The 16,132-nt window shown below is 44.6% G+C and overlaps 1 protein-coding gene across 8 annotated transcripts in view; it reads right to left on the bottom strand.

Moving 5' to 3' along the window:
• Positions 1-16,132, bottom strand: part of LOC124545180 (mucin-5AC-like) — a 349,462-nt gene that overhangs the window by 100,074 nt on the left and 233,256 nt on the right. For all 8 annotated transcript variants that reach the window (XM_047124022.1, XM_047124023.1, XM_047124024.1 and 5 more), the window contains one exon: positions 4,497-4,646. In XM_047124022.1, coding sequence (XP_046979978.1) covers positions 4,497-4,646 — 150 coding nt within the window. The remainder of the gene's footprint in view (positions 1-4,496; positions 4,647-16,132) is intronic.

Genomic DNA, 16,132 nt, shown 5'->3' with positions numbered 1-16,132 from the left:
CTACCCCATACACCACTGCATAACGGAGATCGCTGCCTACCTGTTCGCCAGATCATTTATGTAGACAGTAACGTGAATGAGCGAGCCCATGTCGTGGGACGAAAAACAGCCCCAAAATATCACAGGATCTGCTCTGGCCTGAACCCCCCCTCCCTCCCCCTCCCCCCCTCCCCCGTCTCAAATTCACACATACGGACAGCAGACAGAACTGGGTAAAAGCTTCATTAGGCAACTGGTGCACTCGATGTATCGTATCATTTCAAATCGCAAAAACGTGACTCATTGTGCAACGCTGAAGGCTTCTTGTCAACTACTACCCAGTTTCTGTGTTGTTTGACCCCCTGATGACGTGCAGCTCAGTATGCAGGCGAAATCAGAGAGTGTAGTGTTGTTGGACGCTGGGGTCGTGAGTGAAGTCGACATTCTGACTCACCCCACAGGTGCTGCGCCGGGTTCAGGTCGGGACTCTGGCCAGCCTACTCCACTTCAAGGATGTATAGTCGACAAATCGTTACCTCACGTATGCTGCCTCATGACAGCGTCCACTGCCATGCTGATCAAACGGCCATCGTCTCCGAAGCGCTGAAGCGCTACTTTACTGCATGCACTACACAATGCTGTAAAGTGTATTCATATCTTTCTGGATTCAGTGTTGTCTTAAGCGCAATAAGGGGACTATGCCGCGACCACAAAAAAACTCACGTACCGTAACACCACCTCCTATGTTCTTAACTGTTGGCACTACACGCGATGGCAAGTATCGTTCTCCAGGAATTCACCAAAGCCAAAGCGTACCAGCGCATTGCCTCAGGGTATACGTGATTGATCAGTCCAAATCACTCGTTTGGAGTCTTCCACTCTTCACACCACCTCAAGCGTCGCGTAACATTGAGCACACCGCCGTGCCCCAGTCTCTCCAACACCCTACGTACAGACACGCTGCTCTCTGGACTGCTGAGTGATTCCTTCCGCTGATTCCATGCGACTGCTGCAATGGTCGACGGTCTCTGTCACTCACTACACGATGCCTGCGTGGTCTTGGTTTTTCCTTCGCGTTTTCACTTCACAATCACATCACTAATAGTCGACTTGGACAGCTTTAGGAAGCTTGAAATGTCCCTGATGGGTTTGTTACTTAGGTCACACCTAATGATGCCTAACCCATGTTCGCCTCTAGTGACATCTAGTGGTCAGTTCCGCATTGTCCGGGGATGTCCGTATACTGGGGGTGTCTTTGACACGGGTCTTAACCTCAGTCTATGCTGTATATACTGTCACCGGCATTCACTGGAAAGTGCTTACGGTATTCAAACCTCGGTCTAAAATGGTTCAAATGGGTCTGAGCACTATGGTACTTAACATCTGAGGTCATCAGTCCCCTAGAACTTAGAACTACTTAAACCTAAATAACCTAAGGACATCACACACATCCATGCCCGAGGCAGGATTCGAACCTGCGACCGTAGCGGTCGCGCCGTTCCAGACTGAAGCACCTACAACCGCTCGGCCACACCAGCCGGCTCAAACCTCGGTCTCCTACAATTTTTACCTTAGTTACCGAACTGATGATTTCTGGTTGCCTCAAAACGTGTCTGTCAACTGATCCGTTTGTTTTTAGTCAAGTTGTTTGTCTTATCTTCCCAAAAAATGGTTCAAATGGCTCTGACCACTATGGGACTCAACTGCTGTGGTCATCAGTACCCTAGAACTTAGAACTACTTAAACCTAACGAACCTAAGGACATCACACACATCCATGCCCGAGGCAGGATTCGAACCTGCGACCGTAGCAGGCGCACGGTTCCGGACTGCGCGCCTAGAACCGCGAGACCACCGCAGCCGGCCTTGTCTTCCCATTTCGTCTCTACACCTCTCTTCAATCTTCAGAATTTTCCTGTGCCACAAAGTTCCGAGAGTTTCTGTTCTACTCTTTTCTGTACTGGTTATCGTTCACATTTAATATCCGTATTAGGCTACATTCCAGACAAAAACTTCCCGAAAACACATTCTAATACACTAGATGTTAGGGTTCTTCTCTCTACCGCCAATGTGCATTTTATATCCTCTCCACTTCAGCAGTAACCATTTGTCTTGGTTCCCGAGTATCAAAACTCGCCTACCGCTGCTTATGTCTGATTCTTAATCTAATCCTCACAGTACCACGTGACTCAATCTTATTTTATTTTTATTTATTTATTTAACGTAATCTTATTAGGGCCATCAGGCCCTCTTTTACCTTGTAGCAGGATTTCATACGTACAGTACCTTTTTTTTACGCCATAGCTACCTAAGAAATAACAATTTTAATGTGACAAACAGTATTAAAATGAGTGAAGTGGTGATCTGAGTGAATAATAGTGACTATGAACTAGTACAGTTAATTCTGGCAGTACTTGAACTATTGAAGCTGCTGCCACTAATGATGACAATAGTAATAATAATAATAAAAATATGGCATTTCAGTGTTTGATCGCTATTTTTTTATTTTCACTGACCGGTTTCAGGCTAGCTGCCCATCTTCAGATCGTGTATTTCAGTTACAGAGTAACCTGTCAGTACAGAACCGTTCGTTCGCTGTCGAACCAATAGTTCTGTACTGACAGGTTACTCTGTAACTGAAATACACGATCTGAAGATGGGCAGCTAGCCTGAAACCGGTCAGTGAAAATAAAAAAATAGCGATCAAAGACTGAAATGACATTTTTATTTAAAGAACGATCCCGGCAATCCCAGTAAGACAATCATGTTTAGTTTTAATAGTAATAATAATAATAATACTAAACCCAACTGCATTTGTTTTGATATTGTTGGCGTTCATCTTATAACGCGTTTTTCAACTGAGCTTCCAAGTCCTCTTGCCGTCTCTGACGAAGTTACAATGTCATCGGCCAAAGTTTAAGTTTTAATGTTATCCTGAACTAAAATCTGCCCACCGTAAAGTTTTTCTGTAGGCACACTACAATCTTTTACCGATCCTGCTCAGAAGTATCACACACTTTGTACATGTTTTTCATAGGCATTTCAGTATTTGCTTTCGATATTGAGGATGAATTTCGCGTAAAGGTTTGTGGAGATAAATGCAAGAGTATTTGGCATGTTTGCGTTGCATATCAGAGGTCGCTGTTTTTGCTACAGGAAAAGATGGGATAGTCCCCTCAGTTGTTTTGGTTTTGTACTGTACTTGATCGTGTCTCTCTTAAAAAAACTATACTGTGGCGGTAATGCGAAAGAAATTGCTTCCTAATCCGACAAAGCGAAAGTGAGCCGAAAAATATCGAATTTGTATTGGCGACTTACACTTATCCACTATTTTTCTATATCGATTTTGCTTCACTTATTTTTATAATAGACAAGGACACAGCTTGTTACATGTTCAAGTATTCTTCAAACAACGGCGTGGCGTGTTCTCGAACGACGCCTGCATATGAAGCCTGAAAAGTTGCAGTTGCTGGAGCAATTGCGTCTCGGCGACCGTAAAAGTCCGTATGAATTTTGCGTTTCAGTTCTCCAGGATATGGCAGAAGGTACCTTATCTGAACGAGCCATCTTCTGGACGAATCGAAGTCTCAACTGTCGGATAAAGTAAATCATGACAATGTCGTCGAAAATGAAAGAGACTCACTGAAACTGAATGTATTTTGTGCCGTTTCTCTTCACAGAGTTTATTCACCTTCATCTTTGCGGAGGAAAAAGTGACAGGAAAGTTATTCCAGGATATGCTGCAAAATTGATTGCTGCCTCAACTTCATGAAGATCCCACTGATTTCATTTTTAAGCATGACGGCGCCCAGCGTCACTTTCACCTTGAGGTGCGGTGTCATCTTAAGAACAAAATGGTTCAAATGGCTCTGAGCACTATGGGACTTAACCTCTGAGGTCATCAGTCCCCTAGAACTTAGAACTACTTATACCTAACTAACATAAGGACATCACACACATCCATGCCCGAGGCAGGATTCGAAACTGGGACCGTAGCAGTCGCGCGGTTCCAGACTGAAGCGCATAGAACCGCTCGGCCACTCCGGCCGGCTATCTTAAGAACACCATCCCACAATGTTGTATAGGAAGAGGTGTACAACAAGATCTTGTTGACTGATTTTGGCCTCCCAGGTCACCAGGCCTAACACCTTGTGATTTTCTTCTTTGGGGATACATAAAAGACAGAGTCTTTGTCCTACAGTAGCTACTCTTCAGGATGTCAGATATCGACTTTTAGAAGCTGTCGATTCAATAAACAGGGACCCGTTGATGCGTACGTGGAATGAAGTGGACTACCCGTTCGATGTTTCTCGAGCGGTGTATTGTGCTCATGCTGAGTGTATGGTACATTGTCTTTCCGAACGTAAAACTTTGAACCTTCTTCATGCGGCATGTGTTTCCGTCTTCCGTAATTTGTCTGTAGTAAACAGCTGAAATCTATTCTTTCTATCTGAATCGCCCCGTACATGAGGAGGACTCGGTGTTTAAAGATGACGTAGCTACAGAGCAGTTGCTTACCCGTGGCGTCCGTCAGCTGGCAGTCGAGGGTGTAGCCCTCCGAGTCGTAGTCCTGAAGCTTGAGGTTCGCCAGCGTCCCCACGTAGACGGAAGAGACGGTGCCACGGTACCTGCTACTCTCAAACTCTATCGGCGGCCCGGCTGGCAGAGCTGCGAACACGGGAAACGTTCAGTAGCACATGCACCTGAGAAACTTCGAGGAGGAGCAGCCGTATTAGACGCTGTCTGCTCCTTTGGCGTTTCTGCGGCCACCGGGAAATATTGCCTCGTTGCTGCGAGCTGGTGACACAGTTGTTGCTCACTCAAATACTGACTAGCTCCGCAACATTTCCCAAGAGCCGTACAAACGGATATACAATCTGTAAGAAACATAACGACTACTTCTTATATACACATTTAGTTAGTGAATGCAGACACACACTGAAGTGAACGAAGTCACAGGATACCTCGTAATGTCGGTCGGCTCTCCTTTTGCCCGGTGAAGTGCGAAAACCCGACGTGGCATGGGCTCAAAAAGTCGTTGGAACTCCTCTGCAGAAACATCGAGCCACGCTGCCTCTGTAGCAGTATATAACTGCGAAAATGTAGCCGGTGCAGGATTTTACGCAAGAGGTGACCGTTCGATCATGTCCCGTAAAATTCGCTCGAATTGCCCAGAATGTTCTTCAAACTAGTCACGAACAAGTGTGGCCCGGCGACATGGTGCACTGTGATCAATAGATGGTTGCTTGGGAACATGAAGTCCATGAATGGCTGCAAGTGGTCTCCAGGTAGCCGAACGTAAACATTTCTAGTTAACGATCGGTTCAGTTGGACCAGAGGATCCAATCCATTCCATGTAAACACAGCCCAAACCAGAATGAGATTTTCACTCTGCAGCGGAGTGTGCGCTGATATGAAACTTCCTGGTAGAAGCTCTGTAAAGTTTGGAAGGTAGGAGACGAGAAACTGGCAGAAGTAAAGCTGTGAGACCGGGCGTGGGTCGTGCTTCGGTAGCTCAGTTGGTAGAGCACTTGCCCGCGAAACGCAATGGTCCCGAGTTCGAGTCTCGGTCGGGCACACCGTTTTAATCTGCCAGGAAGTTTCATAACAGCCCACACCATTATGGAGCCAGTACGATCTTGCACAATGTCTTGTTGACCATCTGAATTCGTGCTACGTGGCGTGTGCGCCACTCTCGAACCCTACAGTCAGCTCTTAACAACTGAAATCGGGACTCATCTGACAGGCTACGGTCTTCCAGTCGTCCAGGGTCCAACCGACTTAGTCAAGAACATAGGAGAGGCGCTTCAGACGATGTCGTGCTGTTAGCATAGCCACTCGCGGCGGTCATATGCTGTCACAGCCCACAATGTCCGCCCCGATAGCCGAGTGGTCAGCGTGACGGATTGCCGTCCTACGGGCCCGGGTTCTATTCCCGGCTGGGTCGGGGATTCTCTCAGCTCAGGGACTGGGTGTTGTGTTGTGTTCATCATCATTTCATCCCCATCCGGCGCGCAGGTCGCCCAATGTGGCGTCGAATGTAATAAGACCTGCACCAAGGCGCCAAACGCTCATTTCCATTTCACAGCTCAAACGCCAAATTTCACCCGACTGCCCTAATGGATATTTCTTTTTTTTTTTTTTTTTTTGTTTAAAGACTTATTGCCATAAACCGAAAATAAAAGCGGAGGCACACTCTGCTATGCCTCAGGGAGCGACGACACACTACTCAGAAATACACCTCTCTCTGCAGGTGTGAAGCAAGTGATGAGTTTAGTAACTAAAAAGGAAGAAATAAATAAAGACAGAAATGAAGGCAAATTAAAAACAGGGACGGCAGCACACACAAATGAAAACAAAACTGGCGAGATAATATCATCGCCCATAGAATTAACGAAGTAATAATCCTCTAAGATAGATTACGTGTTTTCTAATTTTCCAATAATTTTTCATACAAGGTTCCCACAATTCCCATGTCACCAATTGCCATATTATCAGTATCATAGAACAGTCTACTCTAGTGATGCCAGCCGGCCGAAGTGGCCGCGCGGTTCTGGCGCTGCAGTCTGGAACCGCGAGACCGCTACGGTCGCAGGTTCGAATCCTGCCTCGGGCATGGATGTGTGTGATGTCCTTAGGTTAGTTAGGTTTAACTAGTTCTAAGTTCTAGGGGACTAATGACCTCAGCAGTTGAGTCCCATAGTGCTCAGAGCCATTTGAACCATTTCTAGTGATGCCCAGAAGGGCAATGTCAAATCTTGGGTATAGCCAAGTCAAGGGTAGTTTGAGAGTCCGAGTGACAAAGATCCAGGGGTAATCTCAGGCAATTCCTGGACGAGGTGCCTTAGTCAACCCGGAACACCTTTTGATAACCATGAACCATTGCAACTTTCAGAAATCTTGCAAAAGTAGTGGTACAATTCCGGTCAGATTCCGCCAGGCGATGCTGGCTCCACAGGTAGTCCATGAAAGAGACAGCATCGGTGAGGGTAAGGTGATAGATCGTGAAAATGGTGTGGCCCAAGAGCCACACCATTGCGTTACGTCGTGTTCGGGGGTTGGTCTGAAAATCAGGGGTAAGGAACCAGTCGATTGACACATTGTCTGGTGTCGTCCCACCGATCAGCGCTAATAGCACACGTGCAAGGTCCCACACTTCTGTGACGTGAGGGCATAAGAGACGGTGCTCTCTGGTGTCTACGTCACCACATCAGCCGCAAGCAGCCGAGGGCCGTAGGCGGATGGCCGCCAGGCGATGATTAGTGGGTATTAAATTGTTTACGACACGATACCATAGCGCTGAAACTTCCGTGGGAAGGGCTGGGTTGTTGATATTAGCCCAGGCTTGGTGCCAGATGACCGACGGTCGTCTGTCCTCTAATTTATGTGGTGTGGGCTGGCCTCGAAGTGCCTGGTAAAGGCGCTTCGACGTGCGTGCCTTGTCAGTGGCCACTGTTAGGACGTAGCTTTGATTGAGGTAATAGTCCTCTTGACTGTCGTCATCCGGAACGGAATATGTGTCAAACATACTGGTGCATGCGCCGATTGTGGGCGATAACGGACGAAAAGAACCGCTGTTGTCCCACCTGGGTAAGTTTCACGCAAAGTGGCAATACGGTGAATCAGGAGGGCCGCACATTTGCGGGGAAAGTCAATGAGTCCAAGGCCACCATCGACCTTTGGCAGTGCACAAGTCTGTGCATCAACTTTGAACAGTGCATGCCGCCACAAGAGCCAATATACTGTTTGTGAGATGGCTCTGCCAGTTTGTTTCGGTAGCGTAAGGAGTTGTGCTACATACCATGCCCGTGATAGGATGTAAGTATTAATTAGTTGGATTCGTTGATGGAGGTCGAGTCGTCGATCAGCGTGACTCACGCAAAGTCCTGTGATGCGCGTGAGAAGCCGCCTCCACGTGAGTGTTAACATGCGCTGCGGACAGGCAGTCACCTCAAGGCCCAAGATACTTTGCTCCCCCACAACTCGGTACCATGGGCGTTCGATGGTCAATGATCGTGGTTCTAGCGGGATCAGAACCGTTTTGTTGGAATTTAACATGGCACCGGATGCTCGTTCATAAACGTTGAGAACTCGGCGAACGCTCCACATTCATTTCCGCGGTTCTTTCACTCAGTGTTAGCGCTGACAACTCTTCATTAAGTGAAGGCCGTCGGGCACTGCGTTTTCCGGGGTGAGAGGTAATGCCTGAAATGTGATGTTCTCGGCACACTCTTTGCACTGGAGATCTCTGGATACTGAATTCCCTAACGATTTCCGAAATGCAATGGACATGCGTCTAGCACCAACTACCATTTCGCTTTCAGAGTCTGTTAATTCACGTCGTGCGGCCATTCCACACGAATCACCCGAGTCCAAATGACAGCTCCGCCAGTGCACTGCCCTTTTGTACCTTTTGTGTACGCGACACTACCGCCATCTGTTTATGTACAAAAAAAAAAATGGTTCAAATGGCTCTGAGCACTATGGTACTTAACTTCTGAGGTCATCAGTCCCCTAGAACTTAGAACTACTTAAACCTAACTAACCTAAGGACATCACACACACACATGCCCGAGGCAGGATTCGAACCTGCGACCGTAGCGGTCGCGCGGTTCCAGACTGTAGCGCCTAATACCGCTCGGCCACCACGGCCGGCGTTTACGTACATATGACTGTCACCTCAGTGTACTTTGCATTCAGAACGTCCTTCAATAAGTTTTCGATGTTCTTGTTGTTGTAGTTATTGTGATTGTTGTTGTGTTCTTCAATCCAAAGACTGATTTGATGCCCGCATCTCGTGGTCGTGCGGTAGCGTTCTCGCTTCCCACGCCCGGGTTCCCGGGTTCGATTCCCGGCGGGGTCAGGGATTTTCTCTGCCTCGTGATGGCTGGGTGTTGTGTGATGTCCTTAGGTTAGTTAGGTTTAAGTAGTTCTAAGTTCTAGGGGACTAATGACCATAGATGTTAAGTCCCATAGTGCTCAGAGCCATTTTTGAACTGATTTGATGCAGCTCTCCATGCTAGTTTGTATTTTACAAGTCTCTGCATAGTGATTGCAATCTACATCATTTGGGATAAATTACAACAGATGGAAATTGAAATTAGTGTTGGATTGGAGAAACATTTTAATCATAGTAGGGAATCAATAAAGAAGTTTTTTTTCATAAATGGGTAATCAGTTGGGTGACCAATTTATCGAATTTGGCAAATAAATTAGAACCAGAGCAAATCATAATGGGTTTGGACAGTAAATTACCTGTGAACTGGACAGTAAAATTATTGGTGCTCCTAGAGATGATGAAGGAAAATTCATTAATTTTTTGGAAAGAGTAGAAAAGCTACTGTAGGAAGGGGACCAGGCCAATAAAGAATATAGGTACCATAAATGCGGGAACTAGGACAAATGTAAGTGTTAAGAGAATGGAAGTCAACAGGAAAAATAATTGTGTTACTGGAGCCAGGAGTGGACGCAAATCTCCACCAAATACATCGTGAATAGAGACCAAGGGACCATTTTCATTTTACTTCACCAGAAGCTGACAGTTTAAATTTATATACTAGACGGAATCTTGGAATTAGGTTCAATAACAATCCAGGACAACAGAATGCAGGAAACTAATCCCCGTCTGTATAGATGCTAGCATTTCCACAATGGGGAACATAAATTTGAATCTGCTATCTAAACTGTTTGTGAGCAGAGATAAATTAGCTATGGAATACGATGTATAGGGAAAGCGTGATACAGTCCAATAGGAATAAGTTAAGAAAGTTCGAGTTTATACGTTTTGTGGTGACACAGAGGAGATTTATGACAAATAGGAGTTGAAGAAGACATTTAGTCTGAACAGAGAGGACAAAAGGGTAAGCCAGGAAAGTAATGTGATAAACAGTAAGTGATGCGCAATGAAATGGATGAGGAATTGTCAGAAAGCTGGAGAAGGTAAGAGTTGTTGGAATTTGCAGAAGCTGGAGGAAGGGAGATTAGAAGAAGAAGAAGAAGAAATTTTCAGAAAAGCTGCAGATTATATGTTGCTGTAAAAAACAGTGGAACAATTAGTTGGGGGTCATTTATCAAGTGGGGACAGTGTGGACGAAAATGATTGTGCACAGAGTATGGTAAACGAAGACATTGGTGATGCTGAAAGGGAAAGAGAAAAGACGAATTTAGTGAAATGTTTTGATTTTTCCTTCGTTGACGGATTAGTTCGATACGGGGGACAATCCTACTAATGTATGTGTAATCTCCAGTCACAGATAAGTTTTTGAAAGATATGAAGTTGTGCATACCTTATTACAAGAAGCTGAAATTAATTGTAAAGGTGAAAAAGCAGCGCATCCAGTAATAAGTATATCAATGCAAAGTGTAGAAATTCAACGCTTACTAGCTAGTGGCAGTGATCCGGGTGCAGTATCACGAAAGTTTGTAAATACTCTCACAGACAAGAAATATTTAATCGTCATGCAAGTTTCTGGTAATCATGTAATAGTAACAATAGGAAAAGTGGAAACAGCGGTAAAACAAAAGGTAATATCGTCTATAACGATTAAAGGAGTCTAGCTGCATCACATTTTTTTGATTATACGATGTCTAAATGTAGACTTCCTGGTACGAATGGATTTTCTCAATAAATATAAAGGGAATGTTGTTTTCCATGGAGATTATGTAACATTAGAGGGAGATAGGAAGAATCCAATCCCAAAGAAAGTAGTTGTTGACTGGTGTGAAAATTACCGAACTATCAGTTAAAAAGTATGGTTGCAAAATACTAACATGAATTCGTTACAAACGAATGGAAAAACTGGTTGAAGCTGACATCGGGGAAAATCAATTTTGGTTCCATAGAAATGTTGGAACATGCGAGGCAATACTGACCCTACGACTTACCTTAGGTTAAGGAGAGGCACATCTACGTTTCTAGCATTTGTAGACTTAGAGAAAGCTTTCGACAACGTTGACTGCAATACTCTCTTTCAAATTCTGAAGGTGGCAGGTGTAAAATGCAGGGAGCGAAAGGCTATTTAAATTTGTGCAGAAACCGGACGGCAGTTATAAGAGTCGAGGGGCATGGGAGGGAGCAATGGTTGAGAAAGGAGTGAGACAGGGTTGTACCCTGTCCCAGATGTTATTCGATCTGGTTATTGAGCAAGCCGTAAAGGAAGAAATGAAGAAAAATCTGGAGTAGGAATTAAAGTCCATGGAAAAAAATAAAAATTTTGAGGTTTACCGACGACTTTGTAATTCTGTCAGAGATAGCAAAGGACCTGGAAGAGCAGTTGAACGGAATGGACTGTGTCTTGAAAGGAGGATATAAGATGAACATCAACAAAAGCAAAACGAGGATAACTGAATACAGTCGAATTAAATCAGGTGACGCTGAGGGAGTTAGATTAGGAAATGAGACACTTAAAGTAGTAAATGAGTTTTGTTATTTGGGGAGCAAAATAACTGATGATGGTCGAAGTAAAGAGGATATGAAATGTAGAGTGGCTGCGGCAAGGAAAGCGTTTCTGAAGAAATATTTGTTAACATCGAGTATAGATTTAAGTGCCAGGAAGTCTATTCTAAAAGTATTTGTATGGAGTGTAGCCATGTATGGAAGCGAAACATAGACGATAAACAGTGTAGACAAGAAGAGAATAGAAGCTTTCGAAATGTGGTGCTGCAGAAGAATGCTGAAGATTAGAAGGGTAGATCGCGTAACTAATGAGGGGGTACTGAATAGAATTGGGGAGAAGAGGAATTTGTGGCACAACTTGACTAGAAGAAGGGATGGGTTGGTAGGAGACGTTCTGAGACCTGAAGGGATCACCAATTTAGTATTGGAGGGAAGGGTGGAGGGAAAAATCGTAGAGGGAGGCCAAGAGACAAATACACTAAACAGATTCAGAAGGATGTACGTTGCAGTAGGTACGGTGAGATGAAGTTTGCACAGGATAGAGTAGCATGAAGAGCTGCATCAAACCAGCCTCTGGACTGAAAACCACAACAACAACAACAGGAAGATAATGGTGGCCCAATTCTAGGAAGGAAAGAATTAACAGTGCCAGTGCGTTATTGCAGTAAGAGAAACAGTGAGGAGTGTAATCAGTATCGAGAGGGCGTAAGGCCTCAGGATATATGTTCTGCTTGCAGTGTCAGATAATTGAGGACCACTAGGTGCCCGAGGTTCTGGCAGTATTACCTCACTTTCCTCTCATGTTGTCAGTCATTCTCTTGTGTGTATCAGGACTGAGTCTCCCTTCTTAGTCTTCTTCGTCTTCTCCACTGTTTCAAGATATGTAGACTGAAAGGCAACTAGAGCGCAAATGATTATCAGAAATTTAGGAAGTGTTATGGATTTTACGATAAGAGAAATGAGAAACGATTACGTTTTGAGAGAAAAAGTTGTCAGTGGTGAAGTAAGTCAGTAAGAGATACTTTGGTACTGAGATGTATACGTTTTCTGTAAATGTGTTCTTTAAGTAAGTAACTAGTGATATTTGGACAGTATTTCTAAAAGAAGTAGCGTGCAGGTAGGCAAGAGGATGTACACTATGTGATCAAAAGTATGCGGACATCCCTACGGAATGCATAATTGACCACTAATGTGACGAGGGGCGGATCAAGCGGTATTGAATTAGGTGGGGAGTACTGTGTTGTCAGTAAGTACAGAATGGGTTGGTCGCGAGAGCTCAATGACTTCGAAAGTGGGCGAGTCACTGGATGTCACGTTAGTATGCCAGCCCTTCTAATGCTGCCCAAGTAGACCGTGGGCAAAGCGAAGCAACAGCCGCAGCTGAATGAAGAGCGGGCAGACCCCACGTGCTGGTGGAAGGAGACGGTCGAGCATTGCAAAGGGTGGTCGTGAACAGCCAGGCGGAATCAGCGGAAGAGCGGACCAGCCGTGAGGTCCAACGTGCTGCCAGCTGTAAAGTCGTGTCTCTGTAACTAAAAAGTATGGGGCACAATGTTCGAGCCACATATAGGGTGAGTCACTAACTATGGCCACCAAGAATAGCTCCGAAAGTATGATAAGAGCTGGGTGCTATAGTTTGGTACTTGTTTTCTGATAGCCACTATCGAGACGAATCCAATGATGTGTAATAGCAAGGTGTTTGAATGTCAACCAAGGTTACAAAGGTGGCATGGACGTCGGTTTACAGAAGGGCTTCGAACAGATGGCTGTTGGTATCAATGCAGTGCTGCAATCTTCTTATCATGGATTGAGTGGTATTCCTGATCACATCGGCACTTATCGAAAAGCACATGCGCCGACCGGGGTGGCGGAGCGGTTCTGGGCGCTACAGTCTGGAACCGCGCGACCGCTACGGTCGCAGGTTCGAATCCTGCCTCGGGCATGGATGTGTGTGATGTCCTTAGGTGAGTTAGGTTTAAGTAGTTCTAAGTTCTAGGGGACTGATGACCTCAGAAGTTAAGTCCCATAGTGCTCAGAGCCATTTGAACCATTTTGAAGCACATGCGCTGACAATTCTCTTTCCCATATCTTCAGGTGTAGTTGGAATGTCTTTATAAACAATGTCTTTTACGAATCCCCATAAGAAAAAGCCCAGAGGCTTGAAGTCTGGTGAGCGAGCCGGCCACGACACATCTCCTCCACGTCCAATCCAACGATTTGGGAATTGTCTCGGCAGCTCATTTCTAGCCATCAAAGAAAAACGTGCCGGACACCCATCGCGTTGATACCACATTCTGAGCTAATGATTCTTGAAGGAATATGGTTTACTTCCTACCATTAAGATTTCCTTCGATGAAATAGGGCCTATAATTCTGTCCTCCAGAATCCCACACCGTACATTCACTGACCACGGATTTTTGTGTGCAACTTGCCGCAGCCAGCATGGATTTTCAGTTGCCCAGTAATGCAGATTATGCGGATTAACATTTCCATGGTTTGTGAATGCAGCCTCGTCAGTAAATAAAATCAAACTAATAAATGTGTCATCCATCTGAATCTGAAGTTGGGTCCATCGGCGGAATTCGATGCGACGCGTACAATCTGTACCATTTACTTCTTGGTGGAGACTGATACGGTAAGGATGATATTTATGGCGGTGCAGAACACGAACAACACTACTCTGGCTCGTGCCAGATTCCCTTACGATTTGACGTGAACTAACACAAGGATCTCGAATCGCAGTGGCAAGAGTACCAATTTCCGTTTACTCGTTAGTAACTTTCTTCTGACGGATATGTTTCCGATGCGTTAAAGATCCAGTTGTTCTCAATTTATCGCACACATTAGACTTGACGCTTACAATAGAAGACAGTAACATCACTTTCAAAGTTTTTCGAAAAGAAACGTATACTGGCCAAATCGTGCCTGCTTCCTCTTTTCATCCATAGTCTCAAAAAATGGCCTTTTTTCACTCTGCCACCTCCATACCACTTTCAACAGAAAAGTTTAATGAGGAGATTAATTTACTTAAAACCATAGCAGTCAATAATGAATATACGCCTAACATAGTGGACGATATCCTAAAAAAGAAAACTGCAAGAACTACCACGCTCAACATCTCATGTACTAAAATTAACCCAAAAAAACGTTTTTCTATTCCTTTCGTAGGACCCATTTCCTATCAGATTCAGCGCATGCTTCGCAACAAATACAACTGCAATGTTGCCTTCTCTACTAATAATAATCTAAAGAGAAACTTCATTCATAATTTGAAATCCATATGCTCCCCTACAGAAAGTTATGGCGTTTATAAGATGATCTGCGATACCTGCTCCTCCTATTATATAGGGCAAACCGGACGTGCTTTCGCCATCAGATGAAAAGAACATCTTTTGAGAAAGAACGGCACCAGGCCCCTAAATTCATCCTTTGCCGAACATCTCTTAATTACTGGACACGTGCCTAAAGCCATAGGCGATAACAATATTCTGCAAACCGAAAAGAAGGGGCGTAGGTTAGATGTCTTAGAGGAAATGGAGATTTTCAACATCTCACTCGTCATGATGGCCTCATTCTCAATGAACAGCTCCCGCTGCGAAATAAAAACTTTTTTGACTGTATAAAGCCATTGCTTGATCTTTGATTCAGATTTCCTCATGCATTTTACCGAAATGTTGTTTTCCTGTCACATCTTTGCTGTTTTGTTGTATGTCATAACTAACGTTATTTCCGTTACAAAATGTATCTCTGTTTAAAGCAGATAAATATGTAACTTCATCCTGTTATTATTAATGCTTACGTTATGCCTGAATCAGCTGCATCACAATTTCATGTGTCTAATTTTGAATGTACAGTAGCCTAGTTGTTTCTGCGGCTACTAGATGGCGCTCGTAGCAACACCATGTTTACTTCCCCACACTTTCTAAAGTGAGCACCTCAGTCTTGTTGCAACCCTTGTTCACAGTACGAGCAGCCCTTAGCGGCTCGCCACCTCACAAGTGTTCATGACGTCGCCTTCCGGCTTAGATCTTTTTTAATATGTGACTTGTAAGTACTGCATCTTTTCGAGTCAGTACTTGCTATATACCTAATGTTTTAGTACAGTTAGTCTAATTCTGAAGACGACGCTCATAGTAGCGTCGAAACCAGGTCAATTTTGACTTAATATTTGTGACGAGGGCTTATTTGTTACAATATACATATTTAAATGTACGACGTGTAGGGTGAGTACGTTGAGGATATCTTTCAGCGTATAAGTCTCTAACTCTCAATGAATTTCATTGGCATTCTCCGTAAATGAGAAGCGTATCGACTTGTTCTTCGAAGGAATACATAATTCACATTCGCTTGATTCGACGATACTAGTCTTACCGTTCCTGTTAGTGTTGTATTGCGAAACCGTCGAATGGTGTTCACATGTCAATGGCACGTTAGATGGATACGCCGTATTTGGCGAATATTTACTATTTGCACGATATACGAGTGAGAATTGTCAGAGTATGTGCTTCCATAAGTGCCGAGGTGATAAGGAATACCACTCAATCCATGATAAGAAGATTAAAAAAAAAGGTTCAAGTGGTTCTGAGCACTATGGGACTTAACTGCTGAGGTCATCAGTCCAATAGGACTTAGAACTACTTAAACCTAACTAACCTAAGGACATCACACACATCCATACCCGAAGCAGGATTCGAACCTGCGACCGTAGCGGTCGCGCGGTTCCAGACTGTAGCGCCTAGAACCGCTCGGCCATAAGAAG

The sequence above is a fragment of the Schistocerca americana genome, chromosome 8, assembly GCF_021461395.2.
Source record: "Schistocerca americana isolate TAMUIC-IGC-003095 chromosome 8, iqSchAmer2.1, whole genome shotgun sequence".
NCBI classification, from domain to species: Eukaryota; Metazoa; Arthropoda; class Insecta; order Orthoptera; family Acrididae; genus Schistocerca; species Schistocerca americana.
Note: the sequence above shows the minus strand (reverse complement) of the source record. Positions and strands in the feature narration are given on the sequence as shown.